Consider the following 17,501-nt stretch of genomic DNA (forward strand, 5'->3'; position numbering starts at 1 on the left):
GGTACCAACTGACCCAATGCAATCCCCAATGCAGATAATTTTACTATATGCAGAACGACACCAAGAACATTACAATCTGTATGAAGCGGATATGTATCATTCAAGTCGCAGTCTAACTGGACTTGTTTTTCTTCTGACGTGTTTAAAAAGATGATTTAATCTTTGCCAGAGGGTCAAGAAGGGAAATTCTGGCCTGTAGACCTCTTAATATCATTTGTCCATTGGAAAGATAATTCAAGTGTAGACAAATCAGCAAGATCCCGCCAAAGTTCACAGCCAAAGCGTGGCTCGGCCAATACCATCCCTGTCACGGACAGGAAACTCAGGGCGTCCTGTAATCAATACGCATTTCACATCGCAATGGAAGAACAAATTCCTTCCACGAAACAGTATCCGTTATATTAGCCACTACGGAGTAAAACAACAGAGGCAGAGACATCCATCAAAAACGGGCTGAAAGGGTTTCCCCATGTGCTGTTCTCTCCTGTAAAATCCATGCCGGATTAACATTAGACCAGAGATGTGCGGCACACCCCTGCATGTTCCCTTGTCCAGATGAAAACCTAACCTGAAACTGAAGTGCTGAAATATGCAAAACAATACTCAAGGTTCCAATGACACGAGAGCCGGTCCAAAAACACCACAGACACTATGTTCAATCACCAGACTTACAGCAGACCCTTCAAATAGAAGCAGATGTTGGACTTTGAGGCATCAGTGACCTAAAGTGCTCCACTGGTCCATCGGTTAACTAGCGCAACACACCCAATGTGCTTTCTTCTTTACAGGATGTTCTTCATATCCCTTCATCCATCATAAAATCATCAAAGTAACATAAATGAAGAAATGCATTTTTCTTTATTCCAGTTTCAGGTTGCACGGGTTCTCCAAAACGCTCCAAGCATTCGATTCCTGTTCAGTGGGCAGATGGTTGAGATCTTCCACAATGTGTGTGTTTGGAGAACATCTTTTCATTGAAATGATTGCAGATCAAAGCACAACTATTGTTATAATTAATCAACTCGATGTTTTTATCATCCAGTTAAACGTGTTCATATGACATACCTTTCGCAAACTCGTGAAAATAGACATTCTTGTGCATTAACCGTGTTTGATGCAATGCCAACACATTCCATTGCTATCAACACAGCTAACATGTGAAGGAAAGAAATTGACATCAATGAACCACAAATACAGTGCAATCAAAATTGGTGTATTAATTGTGAGATTTCAAAGCGGAGGAAAACAAGGACCTTTAATTTAGAATTTAAAAATGTGTCAATAACACAACAGATGGTCATTTTTAAAAGCCCTTCTGGGCATTGTTAATACAGGATGTCTAACAATACGAACAACTGGGGGAAAATACTAAAAGGCTTCTATAGTGCACTGGTGCCACCTAGTGATCCTGTCCAGTGCTTTCTTCCAAACCTACTGGTATTAACATATTTTTCGAATTTTGCCTTTTAAAGTAATGCATGAAAATTATGAAGACACACTATGTAGTTAATATAACATAGCCATCAACAACTAGTGGTATTTTACTAACCACCAATGGCTTTACATGGATACTATCATTTGCATAACAGATGCAGAGTAAATGTAGCTTTGAAGCCTTTATATGACTTTCACATGCAGTTGGTCACCGTACAAAAGGTGGAGTAATGTAAAAGTCTGGTTTTCCATCAAAATCATAACATGAAATTAAAACCTCTCTGAGAATAAAACAAACCTCTTTGATGACAAAAGATCCCCATGGTAACCACACTACTAGTAAAATAGAGGAACGTAATATGCTTTCTAAGGCACAGCTTGATTGTACCTTAGGATGTAAATTATACCGATGAGACACACATTTGTAAACACTTAAATATACTGGTTTTAAAGAGACACATTTTCCAGCTCCCCTAGAGTTGAACATTTAATTTTTACCATTTTGGAATCCATTCAGCCGATCTCCGGGTCTGGCGGAACGACTTTAAGCATAGCTTAGCATAATCCATTGAATCTGATTAGACCATTAGCATCGCGTGACTCTTCTGTAGTAACATCATGTTCTAAGACTAACGGAAAAATAAAAGTTGTGATTTTTTATACGGCTAGGAACTATATTCTCATTCTGGCGTAATAATCAAGGACTTTGCTGCTGTAACATGGCTGCAGTAGGCGCAATGATATTATGCATTTTCTGGCGCTGCATAATATCATTGCACCTCCTGCAGCCATGTTACGGCAGCAAAGTCCTTGATTATTACGCCAGAATGAGAGTATAGTTCCTAGCCATATCTGCCTAGAAAATCGCAACTTTCAATTTTCCATCGGTCTTAGTACACAATGTAACGACAGAAGAGTCAAGTTTTAAATAGGAGAAATATTAATTAATTAGTTACATTTATATAGCGCTTTTCCAGTGCTCTAAGCACTTTACATATGAATGGGGGAATCTCCTCAACCACCACCAATGTGCAGCATCCACCTATATCAAAATTCTGGTCATTTTTTTTCTGGTCAATCAGATTCAATGGATTAAGCTAAGCTATGCTAAAAGTGGTACCGCCAGATTGGCTAAATGGATTCCAAAATGGTAAAAATCAAATGTTTAACTGTAGGGGAGCTGGAAAATGAGCACATTTTTAAAAAAAAGTTAATTTTCTCAAACATTTAAAACTGATTTAAGGGTAACTTTATATTTTCGTGTTGAGTATGGAGCACTGCATATTACTACAAATGTGTTCGCACTGCAGTTACCATTAGCAGAAACTGTCTGAATAATGTTTGCTTTGCACGCAACACCATAAATCATATTATCTTAAAGACGTGCTGGCAATACGGGGGCTACCACAATATAAGGCTGTGTAATTTAATTTTAGACAGCAAATGCAATTGATGCAGGATGGCTCTTCGGGATAGTCAACTAAAAGGACTGTTTTATTCTGGGGTCTGGTCCATGTTTGACTGGGTGTACTGACCATTACAATTTGTCGCTCCTATGCAAAGACGACACTGAATAGAACACAAGAAGTATCAATGCCAAATGCACTTGTTATAGATTATACTCATATATTTCTCATCTGCTTATATTAACAGGATGATACTTCAATTTTTAATGTATAAAGCTATAATATGATTCTTAACTCGTAGGTACAATGCATTTAAGTAAATACTCAAAACACACACACAGAAGAGTCTAAACCAAACAAAGCCTTTTATTACATGAAGTATGACAACAAGTCAGCTATTTGATTAAAATAATCACCCAGTCAAGACTTATTATACACACATTTACATTTAACAGCACACAACTGGAAATTGACCAACAAAATAAGCAAAAAGCTATTTAACAGCAAACATAACTTGAAAAGGGGGTCAAGGTTTGTTTAAGTCCCCGTGCACCAAAGTGTTTAATTCTTAAAATAATTTGCCAACCATTCAAATGTACAGAAAGATCTTAGTATTTCTTAATTGCATCATCGATGTCTGACATTTGTTCCTTTAACTGATTCCACTGCTCAGGATTCAATGAAATTCCTGCAGGTAATACAACAAAATTCACATAATCAGGAGACAAAGAAACATTTTATCTTAACTTGTAAGCATTTCTATGATAAAAAGTCAATTAATAATTTTTTTTTATAGAAAATTAATGGGTTTCATAATTACCTTTTTTGCCAGGTTTCATTTCACCAGATTGGTCCATCCAGTACTCTCGAATGTCAATCAAAACTTTGCCTTTGAAATCCCTGACACTGACATATCTCAGCTTTCCAATCTGTCATATATCAGAACACACATGAGCTTGCAAAGAGCTAGTTAAATTGAGAAACAGCACTTATGTAAATAATAAATGTTGTCTTTTTACACATAAATTCTGGGCTGCCTAACGACTAGTCATGACTATTTGTTTGCAGAATAAAAGTTTTTGTTTACATAATTATTATACACAGTACATCAACAAATAGTATGTATATAAATACACACACATGTATGTATATTTTTAAGGGAAAATATACTGATATAAAAAAGATATCAATTATATGTAAATATACAGATGTTTATACACATGCAAATTTCTTAAATATATACATGCATGTGTGTGCATTTATATATACATAATTATTATACACATTACACACACATTTAATATGTAAACAAAAACTTTTATTCTGCAAACAATTAGTCACGACTAATCGTCAGGCAGTTCTATAAAAAACAATAAAAGATGAAGTAAAAAATTGTGGCAATGATGCATTACCAAAACGATTAAAAGCCCATTCACACAAGGATAATAACAATAGTTATTAATATTGTTTAAGGAACAGCTCACTGAAAAAGAAAATTACCCTAACCTTAATCTAGGTGCATGTAACTTTCTTTCTACTGTCATTGGTTCCTGAGTGTCATGTTTCATCACAATGAAAATAATGACTATAGTGACGAGATTCGCGAGATGATCATCTTAAGCCGAGTACACGCACCACAAGCAATGTTCCCTCTAATTTTTTTCAGCACTGAGCAAATTCTTTTTTTTCTGAGCGCACATTTCAGTGCTGTGAGCAATTCGCAACCACACGACCTGCCGAAAATGACCACGAGCCTGCGTTAGCCATAGGAGATTCAAAGAGATGACAGCAAATGCATCAATGTTTACCAGAGGCGATTCTAGCGTTAGAGCTATAGGGGAGCTGAGCACCCAATGAGCTCCGCTGCCACCACCTGCTCTTTTTCCTACAGAAACCAATAATATGTCTATTATAAAATAACTATCATTTTAACATTGGTTCAACTAACTCCAAAATCCAGATTTTTTTGGAGACCTTTCAGGCATGAAAACGGGTCAGGGGTGAAAAAGATTAGAAGAATATTACCCCTCTAGGGTCTGGGAGCATGCTCCCCCTTAGAATTTTTTTTAAATTACATATTTTAATAAATGTTTTGAGATGCATTTTTTTGCCAACCTTTTTATTTCAAATTAATGGCGAGCTAGCCCTTTTTTGCCATTAATGCCATATTAAAGTATCAGGACAAAAGGTGGGCTACAGCAGCAGTGTTGGTATGGTTTTATGTGAATATACAGTGTATCGTTTTAAGCCTTTGTCAAAATGACAAATCTCTTAATTTATAACTTTTATGCCTACAACATATGGTAGGTTTATTAATAGTTTGTTAATTTGCAGCTTTTCTTTTAACAGTCTTTTAATTGAACCATTACCTTTACTATATGTCTAAAACAAAACACTGGTGACTCCTGCACAAAGGGTTAAAAACATTATCTCCTTCATATTAGTCTACATGTGACAAACTAAAAAAATATTTGTCGTGTAGTTTGATAGTCAGACAGTGATTTCACACATAACTTACCGGTTCTGGTGGTATACGGTGATATGTAGTTTGTTTTCACTCTGTTCCAAACGCAATGTTTTCATGACGAATGACCAGAAAAGACGCACGTGACGTCATGTTTACATGACTCCCGATTGTTAAAATTAGTTTCAAATAAACGATAAATCATACAATAAACTTTAACAACAGAGACACACGTATGCAACTACCCACTGAGACGCACAAAACTGCATGCGTCTTGCGGAAGAACATTGTAACCGGCGCTACTTCTCTCCGTTTAAGCCAGGGGTGTCAAACTCAAGGCCCGCGGGCCAAATCCGGCCCGCCCCCTCATTTCATCTGGCCCGCGAGAGTTTACAAATTATGTTAATTATGTGGCCCGCGAGAGTTTACAGATAATTTTATTGTTATTATAAGTTTTATTTTTGCAGGTTATTTCCTATATAGATTTTTTTAGCAGCCACCAAAACAAATTTTTGTCCCGCCAAAGTCTTTTTGTAATGTAATTATAGTGATAATATTGATGATTGCATGAGAGAGAACGAGCAGTGCCCCGCACGCGCGCACTACTAGAGTGGGCGTGTCTGAATGCGAACGCTGCAGCCTCCATAGGTCGCATTTCCAGGCTGCATACGTCATCAAGACTGCCTTGTTTCAGAATATTAACAATTATAAAGTTAAATATTATTCTTTGTTTATAGTAAATAGTTGTAATATGCGTATGACTTGCGAATGTAATGGTCAGTTAACTTAAATAAACCAGGCTTGATGACGCTGCCTATGCTACCTCCGCATATGGAAATGGACAGTATCTGCTCGTTCTTTCTCTCCCTCTCTGGCGCCCGCTCACGGGGATGTCCAGCTGGTATTAGTTTATTACGCGTCTATTCCCGCTAAATACGCGAACTAATGACTCATCTGAACCGATTACTTTTAATAAACGATTGAAACTATTGATCTGTAGCCTACAACACTGAACTTATGAGACTTCAAGTCAATCAGTCAGACACTCAAAGCCAGGTAAAAAAAATCACAGCTTTTTTGTAAAGAGGGCAAGAAATGACAAGCGAGGGTAGAGATGTGTCTAATGAATGCATAATTTTGTGGTGGAGATTGTAAAACTCTTTATTAGTATCTAAAATGCCTCTCATTTTCTGACCTGCACAATGAAGGATAACAGAACATTTTGAGTGTACTCATATACAACATGTGTTTTTGTCACCACAATTATTTTTAAAATAATCTGTAGAATAGTAGTACTCTATACACTTTGTCATTATTTGCCTGGGCTTCTACTTTCAAAGCTAGGTATAAATTGAGTTATTAACAAAACCAATAGTAAGCAAATTCAGGGAAAATTATGCAATGTACAGTAATAAAAGAGTTGATACATTCATACAGTCGTTCAAATACAACCGGCCCTATGAGATTAACCGTAATGCTGATGTGGCCCGGGATGAAATTAAGTTTGACACCCCTGGTTTAAGCCTATGGACGAGTCACCCAGGTACTGTGCTACTCCGCAGCGTGCGGGTACCCGCCGGACTAAAATAATCCGAAAATAAACACTTATTATACGTGTACCATGGTGATTCAGTATAAGACAAAAACACAGCTTGACAGATTGAAGCATTCCTAAAAAGGGGCTAGCCTCGCCCATGTTGTGCGGTCTGAAAAATGTGCGCGGTCTGACAAATCTATTGCGCGGCTACTTTGACTGGCCTGCGCGGCCGCGCCCGCACAGCTTAGAGGGAACATTGACCACAAGATAATCGGGCTAAATTTGGGCCAATTTTCCCCCTTACGACGATCCAAGGTAAAGTCCTGATCGTCTTCGTGGTTGAACTGATTCTATTATCAGATTTTCCAGTGGTGCGCAGTGTGTTAATAGCATCGAAATCTGCTCGGAAGCACGCCGGGGCCACCCCAATCGCAAATATTCAACATGTTCCTGTGTTCTCAGTCGAGACTCACGTTGTTTGTGAAGTTAACCTGATGGTACATGGAGTGACATCATGACCACATAGTGGCACTCCACATACTACAGGAACAAACAAGTTAAATCGTGGATTTTTTTCTCATCATGTCTCACATTTTGAGAATCTGATAAGATTTTAAAAAAATCTTTTGGTGTGGCCCTACTGTAGCTTTACTTGCCGACATGAAGTTGGCAGGGCTTCACTTTTAATTTAGATGCATCTCTATTCTAACCCGATTTGTTGATCGCTAAATATTAGGGGTGTCACGATTCTCCAAATCCTTGATTCGGTTACATTTTTATTCTAAGGGTCACGATTCAATTCACGATTTTTACTTTTTTTTTGAAAGCACAAAAAAATTTTATGCCATTTTTAGACTTATGAAATAAAATATCTGACCTTGAACCCGGAGATGCCCTGCCATGTTAGTCGTGCTGTCATTGGAAAAATATGGTACACCCACATACCTGATAAAATGAAACTTCCTGGCAGATGAACAATCCTGTCAGTACTTTGCCCCTTAAAAACGCGTTTTTATTACCGTCAGACGAGATTGTGAGACTATACCCCAATAAATCATGTTTAAATGCACTTTTCATAACTCTTAAGCAACTGTGAGAAGTTGTTGTGTAACAAACAGATTTCAGTTCAGAGAACGTCCGGTCCTGGCACAGGCGCATTTCTGTTCTGAGTTCAGCTGAAGGCGCTTGCTGTTTTTTGTTTCCCATGTAAAGAGCAGCTCACGTGGTGTCTCCTGCATCTGCCATGCTATCTTTTGACTGGCTGTAGCTAGCTAAGTTAGAGGAGGTTGACTCGCAGCACTCAATGTGTTTTTTTCCCGCTCGGCAAGCCGACCAGACACGACATGAGGGCGTGGCAGCATCAACGATTCCATTTTTTAAATTTGAATTTCGAGGTTGTGACTTAATTTCGTTGATAATCAACAACTATGATTTTTGTCAATCGTGCAGCCCTAACAAACTAGATTTCTTATTTGATGATGGATATTAGGGGTGTCAACAATAACCGATTCGGCAATGCATCGCAATGCGCACATGCACGATTCAGCATCGATGCAGCAAATGCCATAATCGATTATGTCACTGTTTATTTTCTGGAGATGACCGTGATAGACGGGTAAATAAAAACGCACCCTTTTCCATGGAAAGTGGACATATGGGCACATTTCGGATTCTATGAAGTTAATGGGGAACAAGACTTACGCTGTGTGTAAAATTCTCATCTCGGGCAGGGCTCGCAAAATCGCTAGCCGACGTCTCGTTTCTATTGTGAATTCCTGTCGGGGTACCAAAATGTATCTCCACCCTGCCTGTCGGGCTATCTTGGGGAGGAAATAATATTTTAATGTTTTTGCTTTGTCTCAGATTTAGTTGGGTAATTATAGTGTATGTATTTCGGTGTCCTCTTGTCAGTCATTATCCTCACGTACCAAGTGAAACTGTCAGGAAATGAAGTGAAAGCATAAATAAACTCATCCTCTAATGTGCACATCTGATATATGCGCGCGACCCTCTGCACACGCTTCTACCGGCTAGATTCTTCACGAGCACCTGCTTGCGCGAACTCAAGTCATTTAATAAAATAACGTCATTTCATTTTTACCTCATAGACTAACATTGTTTTATCGTATTTTTTTTCTTTCTTCAGTTAGTAACTTAAATATGTGAGAAGGAAAATATGTTTGAGTGATTTACGTCTAAGCTATTGAGAATATGATGTTACAAGCTGATAGGTGACTAAACAGCAGTGGTAAGATATGTTAACCTAAAGCGAATAGAATGTGTGTTTGTCATTTCGTTTTACCTCAGAGTCTAACATTAGGGGAACATAAAGGGAATTATGTTTATTCCTTTTTAATAAATATCTGCTTTAAGTCTTCTATATTGTGTTAAAGTCACTGGTTGTTTATATATTTGATAAAATACCATGTTATCTAAATACAATGTGTGATGTGTTGAGGTATTTTTTATAAAAACTAACCTGTGTTATAATACATTCATATAATATTTCAGTAATATAACAATTAAATTATTCTAACATTAGGGGAACGTTAAAATAACCTAAAAATAACATTAGGGGAATGTTTTTTCTGTAAGAAAACATTCCTGGCTAACCAAAAACCTTGGAAAATAGGGGAACGTTTTGGGAACCAAATTGTTAGCTGGGATGGGCAGGAATATTTGGCTTACATGGAAATCCAGGATTTATCAATATTCTACATTAAACAGTGTATTTTTTTATTCTGGCTACTTATATTCATTTCGGGCTACCAAAAATTAAAGAGTGTCTGCCCGAAGGGCTACCAGGGATTTTAAAATTTTGCGAGCCCTGGTCAGCTTTCGTTTTTGTGGAAAATAGTTGCACTTGAGTTTACTACTTGACTTATTAAAAATTTGCCTTGTTGTGTACAGTAGAATTCTGATGCATCGCAATGCATCGTAGAATCGAATTGAATCGTTACCTGGTGAATCGTAATTTAATTGAATTGTGAGGGCAGTGCCAATGCACACCCCTAATGGATATGCTTAAAAAATTACTATTTAATGCAATTACAAAGTCAAGAAGAGCTTTAAATAAGATGATATTATTTAATATAACTCCAAATGTGTTTAGTTAAAGAAAGTCATATACACCTAGGATGGCATTAAGGTTAATAAATTATTGGGTTTTTTTTTATTTTTCAGGTAAACTATTATTATTATTTATTAAGTTTATTTGAAAAGGGGACAAGTATGTTACATAAGCTCATGTTACATACTACAACATTTTAGCCAAAGCTAATTCTCAATGTCAGTCCCTAGTGTCATTATCATGAGTTGGTGTGAATGGGCCTTAAGAGTAAATGAAATCTGGTATTCTGTATTAATTCTGTGGAGCACTTGTGCAGATTTCATTAATAGTACCCTTTGTATAATTTATTTCAGGTCACAGCTGGCAAGACACACAGTCCAAATCACAATTTTCCCATTTCCCATCATTATATAAAGGTACAAGAAAAACTCAGACTCTACCTGAAACATGTTATCCTCACATTTTTTGTCACTCTTAGCAGAGCCACTCGGTTTGGAGGTCTCTCCGCCTTTCTGTTTTTTTGCAGGCTTCTCAGGAGCACTTGCCTTCTTTCTTTTAGCCTTTGATAAAAAATGTGAGCACGTTGGTTTTAGTATCTTACCTTGGTAAAAAGTTACAAGTTTGCCGATTTCAGTTTGTGACTGGCAGCCCATTTTAGTGGACATTTCACTACACCAAGTACGTAATCTGAAAAAGGTGTGTAGTAGTCATACCTTTGTTTCTGTTTCACTGTCTGAATCACTACCAGAAGTGGAAGACAGGACTTCTTTAGACTTGGGCATGCTGCTGAGGACAAGCAGAAATCATTGAATCAAAAGTATGATTTAACACTGCCACCACACGGCCACTTATGGAACTTAATTATAATTCACCTCAACATTTATTACGTCACCTCCTTAAAAGCAAAAGGCAAGTAGCCCACTATGTGTCTCCATAATCATCTTTAATAATGCCAAGAGAATTTATCATCCAAAATGATAAGATCAGATGTATCCCTAAGGATTAAGATATGTTTAATATAGCTTTAACCTGACGTCACATAACCATCGACAGAAGTTTATCTAGCGAAATTATTACGTATGTTATCTTCATTTCAACAATAACAGTTACTTTGTCAGTGAACACAGTTCTTGATAACTAACATTTATTTCTAGAATGATTTTCACCTATTAAAAAAATATTATAAAACCTGCAAAATTCTATTTGCGCATTCCCCATATTTACATTGTTTATTAACTGCATGAGTTTTACATTTATTTGAAAAGTCTGACAGGATGCGGCGCATTCTCCTCCACTGATCTCAGTGCACGAGACAGCTCGGTCGAAATAATATCGATCAAGCAAGAAACGGCGTTGTGGCTTCCTCGATCAATAATGACTTTGCTTTAGAGATTGCCTCCTCATCTGGGAATACACGGCATTAAATTGTCTTAATTGGGTTTGTTCAAACAACACTAGTTTATGTTAATCAACACCGGCGGGACTGTTCAGAAGGCCATCTACATCCCAAAACTAACGTGGAAACAAGGCCGTAAAATGAGACGTTACTGTTTACATAGTTTTTTGTATGTTCGTTGTCTTTTATAAAACCGTCATGGCTGTTTAGTGATTTAATATATTCACCTGAAATGAAAACTTTGCTATTTGCTTCAAGACGAATTGAACAAGACTTACGTTAAATGTGATGCAAGCTGTTTTCTGAAGTCGCACTCAGCGGCGGGATGTGGAAAAACCGAGCACCAATCAGGTGGCTAATAACGGATCAGAGGGCATTGTGGAAAATGTAGTTTAATGATAGAACAGCATCTGTTGCTTTTTGATAGTACCAGCAAGTGCCAGTGTCTACTTTTTTGTGCCTTTATGTCAGTGTTTTATTTGTTATTCTGCATATGAGAATAATGCTGTAAATTATAGCCTACAAAAAAACTAAAATCCTTATTTGACTAATAAAACTTAAGCTTGAACATGGTTACAAATTCTGATAATACTAAATATCACATATTCTATCACATATTCTAAATCATGACGATTAAGAATATGTGAAAAAACACATTATAAAAGTCCCCTGTGAATAATTAGATTTTAAATTTAAATTTGGCTATAGGTTAAGTATCAATATACAAACACTAGGGTGATATCAGGTAAAATGGGCCACTTAAGGTTTGGGGGTCCCAGCCCCTCTGGAATTTAGAGCCAATGACTGCAAAGGATTTCACACTATTGTCATAACTGTGCTTGACAAACAACAGGTGATCTGATTGGTTTATGGTTGCTATGGTGGGCGGGGCAATAATTAAAATCAAGACTGCACCAGAAAGCTGCATGGTAAGTAACTAAACTATTATAAGGATTATACATCTATAAAAAACAAACATGCACATAAAAAAACTATGCATAAATGTCTTGATGGATCAATCAGAAATAATGTTGTTAGTTTGGTATATAAACATATTTTTTGAAAAAGTGATGTTTTTATTGGCGGCCCAACATACCTTAACCCACTGAGATAAACATCACATGGCAGTTGCTTCAATGCATTTAGGGGTGTGGTTCTGTGGTACCACTGTGCAGGCTGGTGGTGGTGGTGTAATGGTGTGGGGGATGTTTTCTTGGCACACTTTAGGCCCCTTAGTGCCAATTGGGCATCGTTTAAATGCTACGGCCTACCTGAGCATTGTTTCTGACCATTTCCATCCCTTTATGACCACCATGTACCCATCCTCTGATGGCTACTTCCAGCAGGATAATGCACCATGTCACCATGACAATGAGTTCACTATACTGAAATGGTCCCCATAGTCACCAGATCTCAACCCAATAGAGCATCTTTGGGATGTGGTGGAACGGGAGCTTCATGCCCTGAATGTGCATCCCACAAATCTCCATCAACTGCAAGATGCTATCCTATCAATATGTGCCAACATTTTTAAAGAATGCTTTCAGCACCCTGTTGAATCAATGCCACATAGAATAAAGGCAGTTCTACAGGCGAAAGGGGGTCAAACACAGTATTAGTATGGTGTTCCTAATAATCCTTTAGGTGAGTGTACGTGCGTACACACACACTCACACACCGACCGACACACACACACACGTGACAGTTCACTGATCTATATTGTTCCAAAATGCACTTTTTTAATGGCACATATGAATATGTTTGTTTAATGCAGTTTAAATGTTATGTGACTGTAGCAATCGTGTTTTAAAATAAAAATTGATGATAAATTACTATTTCCCTTTGCAGTTTGACTGGCCCATTGTACCCGAAACAGCTGGCCCATGTTAACTGAACTGCTGGCCCATTATACCTGAAACTCCTCATGCAAAAAAGTTAGCACAGGCAGCTGATGTTTCAAGAACTGTAGGGCCTAAATAATTATATTTTATTATATAATTTCAACACAAAATTATCAAAAACAGTCATTATTAATCATTAAAACACATGGAAAAGGCATATATGGTATTGTATTATGGTCCCAAATGATTTACCAAAAAGTGGCCCAATTTAGCTGATATCACCCTATATAATAAACATTTAAACTAGATTCAATTTAATTTAAGCATGTTTTAAAAATATTTTGTGACAGTGTGTGTGTTTAAAAGATTTAAACGAAACACATTTTAACAGATTAACAGGATCCAATCAAAATAAAAACAGTGTAAATGATTATATATTTTTTGAAATATTAAATGGATGCTGCATTATCGGGAGAATAAATCCCTCCCAACACAGACCCCTAACCCTACCCAATAAATACTTTGATTCTTAATAAACACTCATTATGCACTTTATTTCCACTTTTAAACTACAACTGACATGCAGTTCAGAACGTTAAACAAGTTAAAAAATAAACATATAAATGTGAGTTGTTTTAAAAAAAATTGATTTCATGTTCATGTAACTAATAACAAAAAACTGGAAAAACTTTCAGTAAATGTGTGTGCAAAACTGTGTGTGTTAATCAAATAATCAGAGAATAGTATAGTACAGAATAGTAAATATAGACCAGAATTTTACTGGCAAAGCCATAAAAAAATAATAAACAAGTTATAATAAAGGTACCACTTGAAATCATTATAAGTTTAATACAACCAAAATAAATTAATTCTCTTAATCTTGTTAAACTTTAAGGGGCGGTTTCCTGGACAGGGTTTAGATTGATCCAGGACTAGGCCATAGATATATTAGGACATTTGAGTGGTTTTAACAAATTTTACAACAAACATTTTCAGTGTGTGCATCAATGTGTGCGACAAAACAATGGCACCCATACACTCAATATGTCAGTGCAAGCTGTTTCCAGCTAAGACAGCTCAAATATGCATTTTAATCTGGCAGTAAACTTAATCCCTGTCTGGAAAACCGCTCCTTGTCTGTGTTCTACAGAAACTTGTAAAGTTTACAGACACAAATCATTTAAAGAGGACATTTTTCCATGTTTAAGTTCTATAATTGGGTACCCATTGCTTCTGTCAACCTAAAAATTGTGAAAAAGAACAACCAAGAAACTTAGTTTTGGTAAACTATTCTCTGCAAGCATGTGAAAAAAAGGTAATTGAAATTTGGCTCCCCTTGTGATGTCAGAAAGGGTACCGCCCCTTAATCTGCACTATCCAACCACGGGATTGCCATTTAGTGCAGAGATCAGTTCATTTGCATTTAAAGGGACACCCAAAAACGGCACATTTTTGCTCACAACTACAAAGTGGCAATTTTAACATAAATTATCTATATGGTATTTTGAGCTAAAACTTCACATATTTACTCTGGGGACACCAAAGACTTATTTGACATCTTAAAAAAGTCTTCTGAAACGTCCGCTTTAATTTCTAAATGAATTGTGGAGTGCTTGTCATAAGGGTAATTTTACCGATAAGATCTCCAGAGGAGAAATGTTACGGCCAACACAGAACAACGGATAAACTCTCTCAGTAAACGTCTGATTAAAAGTGTGTATGTGTGTGTTAGTGAGGGAATTAAAGAATGATAGTTCTCCTCTTTCACAATTCAGCAGAACTCTGATGCGCTGGAGTTTTACTGAAAGAGGAAGAACGGTTTTCCGTGGTGTGTTGACTGCATGGTATTCACCAGAGACATACGCCATATACCAGACTTCACTACTGGATAACATACTCCTTTTCCTCTGGGCAGATTCGTTCATCACACCCAGAGCCCAGTGTGTGTTTTCTCCAACCTGAACTTCCCAGCAATGAATCCCTGAGTTAAAGCTCTCGGATCCAAGAACACACTTTGACACATCAAATCTCTCCGGAATATCAGGAAGCAGCATTGTATCTGCACTGTATCTCAAAGTGTTCAGCTCATCAGAGAGGATGAGATTACAGTGAGCAGTGTTGGGATCCAAAGTAACTGGAGCTGAAAAGAGAGAGAGGGAGAGAGAGAGAGACTTATAAAACAAGACAAATTATCATTATTACAGTAAAGCTGAAGTAACTGTTGTATTCTAAACTCACTGTATTTAACGTTCTTCTGTATTTTCTTTATTACAGTAAAGTTCAGGTTGCTCAGATGTTTTGCTACATTGATCAACATTCCCGAGAGGTTCTCTGGTACTGGCGGTCTCCACCTGGCTCTAAAAGAACATTTAGGAGTCAGAGCTGTGAGTGTTCAGGATCACAGAGAAAAACAGGAAACACAATACAAACCTATTTAGTGTGCTCCTACAGTTCTGTAAAAAAACACATGAAGACTATTCACTACAGTTGAATTTAATATTTACAAATGACAGTATATATTTGTCAGTTTCTCCACTAGAATAAATATTGAAGTTCTTTTTTTCTCACCTGTAGGAATGAAAAATCTTCAGCTTTCATCTCCTCCTCTATGACCCTGATTGTGTGTGAAAGAGATGAAATCTCATTGTTTATCTTCTCAATCTTTTCATTCATCACCAGGCTCTTTCGCTCCTCTTCCTCTCTCAGTGCACTTATTCTAGCTGCTTCTTCATCATGCAGAATCTGGTGAAGTTTCTCAAACTCTTCATGAATCTGCGTCTGTGTGCATTCAGCCTGAATCTGATGCAAATCATTTCATGTATCATGTCTGCATTAATACATTTACAAAATAGATGCGCATGACCTTGAGTAACATTGTGCTTAATTCAAACCTTTATATATTCTGCAATTTGATCCATATTCTGTTTATACTTTTCAAATATTTCCAGTTTCTCCTGTAAGGGTTTTAATGCAGTTTGGATTTTCTCCTGAAAAATATCAATATGTTAATAAAAAGAATTCATGTCTTAACAGAGGCTTTTATCCAAAGCGACTAAGATAAGGAATTAAATCAGCGTTTGTGTTTCCTGGAAAATGAACCTTTGACCTTTGCACTGCTAATGTAATGCTCTAAAACTATAAAACATCTGAATGACAAGTCATACTGTACATGTATTTTAAACAAATGATTTTAAATTAATGTTTATAAATGCTTTTATAGATTACCAAAAAGCATATTGTGTAAACTGTGAATACTGAATACATAAAACCAAAATTATAATTGTTATATATTTGTCATAATAAAAAATGTCTATCAGCTATTGATGTGATTAAACGTTTTATATATTTAGATATAATATATATATATAATATTATTTATCTTACCTTATTATCTTTGACCGCTTCATTTACGGGACAGAATTTGTGGTTTGTGTGGGTTTTAGAGTCTCGACACACCACACACACTGGCTGTTGGTCGTTCAGACAGAAAAGTTTGAGTTTCTCATTATGAATAGTACAGACTGATGAAGATCTCTGACTTTTCTCCTCTAAGAAGGTCTCACACAGGTTCTTCAAAACTAAATTTAGTGGTGGAAAATCTTTTGAAGATTTTCTTCTGCAGACTGGACATAGTTTAGGTCCTTTGGTTTCCCAGGATCTCTGAATACATTCTTCACAGACACTGTGAGTACATGAAAGCAAAACAGGACGCTTAAAAATTTCCTTGCAGACAGGACAAGAGAAATCCTCCTCAGAAAAAGATTTAGATGCCATTTTTAAAGTCACGTGTGTAAAAATCCTTCTTCAGAGCTTCACTTCAAGGTGTTATACGGTTTAAAGTCTCAGTATTCTGTTAGAAATGTTTTTTTACATCCACAGCAGCCAGGGACGGCATCAGAAATAGTAATAATCTTTAACATATTATTCAGTCAACTAGGTAACAGGTTTCATGTGACAATCTCATTTTCCTGGATCCTTGTGAAAGTAGGAGGAGATTACTCAGTACCACACCTTATGATTTTACAATTGGAGGGAAATCTGTTTGACTCAAGGGCCATGTTTTTGGATTCCATATAACCGCACACTATGTACATGATAAATTATGCCTTTTTTATTTATTCCTCTAATGAAGCCTATGCATGCACAGGGAGGTTATTCTCACCACCTCTACCACGGTTTTATGAGCACATAATAAAAATAGTAACCATATTTTTTTTTCTTTCAGATTTATCTTACAGACCTGCCTATACTCATTTAATATTTTATTCTATGAATAATTATTTGAATTAACAAAAATAATTTAATCTTTACAAAACATGGAGTCAATAAGCTAATAGAGATGATTATTTTTCA

The 17,501-nt window shown here is 36.6% G+C and overlaps 2 protein-coding genes across 6 annotated transcripts; both read right to left on the bottom strand.

The window, feature by feature from the left end:
* Positions 1–3,186: 3,186 nt before the first annotated feature.
* On the bottom strand, positions 3,187–11,688 carry sub1b (SUB1 regulator of transcription b). 4 transcript variants are annotated; one of them, XM_065267009.2, is made up of 5 exons: positions 11,586–11,688; positions 10,625–10,694; positions 10,352–10,471; positions 3,661–3,769; positions 3,187–3,528 (listed from the first exon to the last, which is right to left on the bottom strand). In XM_065267009.2, exons 2-5 carry the CDS (start codon positions 10,691–10,693, stop codon positions 3,449–3,451), a joined length of 378 nt encoding a protein of 125 aa, XP_065123081.1. In that variant the 5' UTR covers position 10,694; positions 11,586–11,688; the 3' UTR covers positions 3,187–3,448. The 4 variants fall into 4 exon arrangements, with proteins under 4 accessions (XP_065123081.1, XP_065123083.1, XP_065123082.1 ...); XM_065267011.2 differs by having other exon boundaries at positions 10,625–10,697; positions 11,586–11,660; XM_065267010.2 differs by having other exon boundaries at positions 11,535–11,615.
* A 3,062-nt stretch (positions 11,689–14,750) lies between these two features.
* On the bottom strand, positions 14,751–16,922 carry LOC135748623 (E3 ubiquitin-protein ligase TRIM39-like). Of its 2 annotated transcripts, none has more exons than XM_073814842.1 (6): positions 16,533–16,922; positions 16,040–16,135; positions 15,717–15,947; positions 15,579–15,601; positions 15,387–15,505; positions 14,751–15,288 (listed from the first exon to the last, which is right to left on the bottom strand). In XM_073814842.1, exons 1-6 carry the CDS (start codon positions 16,920–16,922, stop codon positions 14,765–14,767), a joined length of 1,383 nt encoding a protein of 460 aa, XP_073670943.1. In that variant the 3' UTR covers positions 14,751–14,764. The 2 variants fall into 2 exon arrangements, with proteins under 2 accessions (XP_073670943.1, XP_073670942.1); XM_073814841.1 differs by having other exon boundaries at positions 15,387–15,493; positions 15,561–15,601.
* Between the last annotated feature and the right edge of the window lie 579 nt (positions 16,923–17,501).

Source organism: Paramisgurnus dabryanus, chromosome 5 (assembly GCF_030506205.2).
Source record: "Paramisgurnus dabryanus chromosome 5, PD_genome_1.1, whole genome shotgun sequence".
NCBI lineage: Eukaryota > Metazoa > Chordata > Actinopteri > Cypriniformes > Cobitidae > Paramisgurnus > Paramisgurnus dabryanus.

Coding starts and splice junctions, on each gene's coding strand:
- sub1b (XM_065267009.2), bottom strand. CDS start 10,693: ATGCCCAAGTCTAAAGAAGTCCTGTCTTCCACTTCTGGTAGTGATTCA. Junction 10,472..10,624: donor ACAGTGAAACAGAAACAAAG/GTATGACTACTA, acceptor TTTTTATCAAAG/GCTAAAAGAAAGAAGGCAAG. Junction 3,770..10,351: donor GTGAGGATAACATGTTTCAG/GTAGAGTCTGAG, acceptor GATATATGACAG/ATTGGAAAGCTGAGATATGT.
- LOC135748623 (XM_073814841.1), bottom strand. CDS start 16,922: ATGGCATCTAAATCTTTTTCTGAGGAGGATTTCTCTTGTCCTGTCTGC. Junction 15,602..15,716: donor AAGATTTTTCATTCCTACAG/GTGAGAAAAAAA, acceptor GTTTTTTTACAG/AACTGTAGGAGCACACTAAA. Junction 15,289..15,386: donor ACAGAAGAACGTTAAATACA/GTGAGTTTAGAA, acceptor CTCTCTTTTCAG/CTCCAGTTACTTTGGATCCC.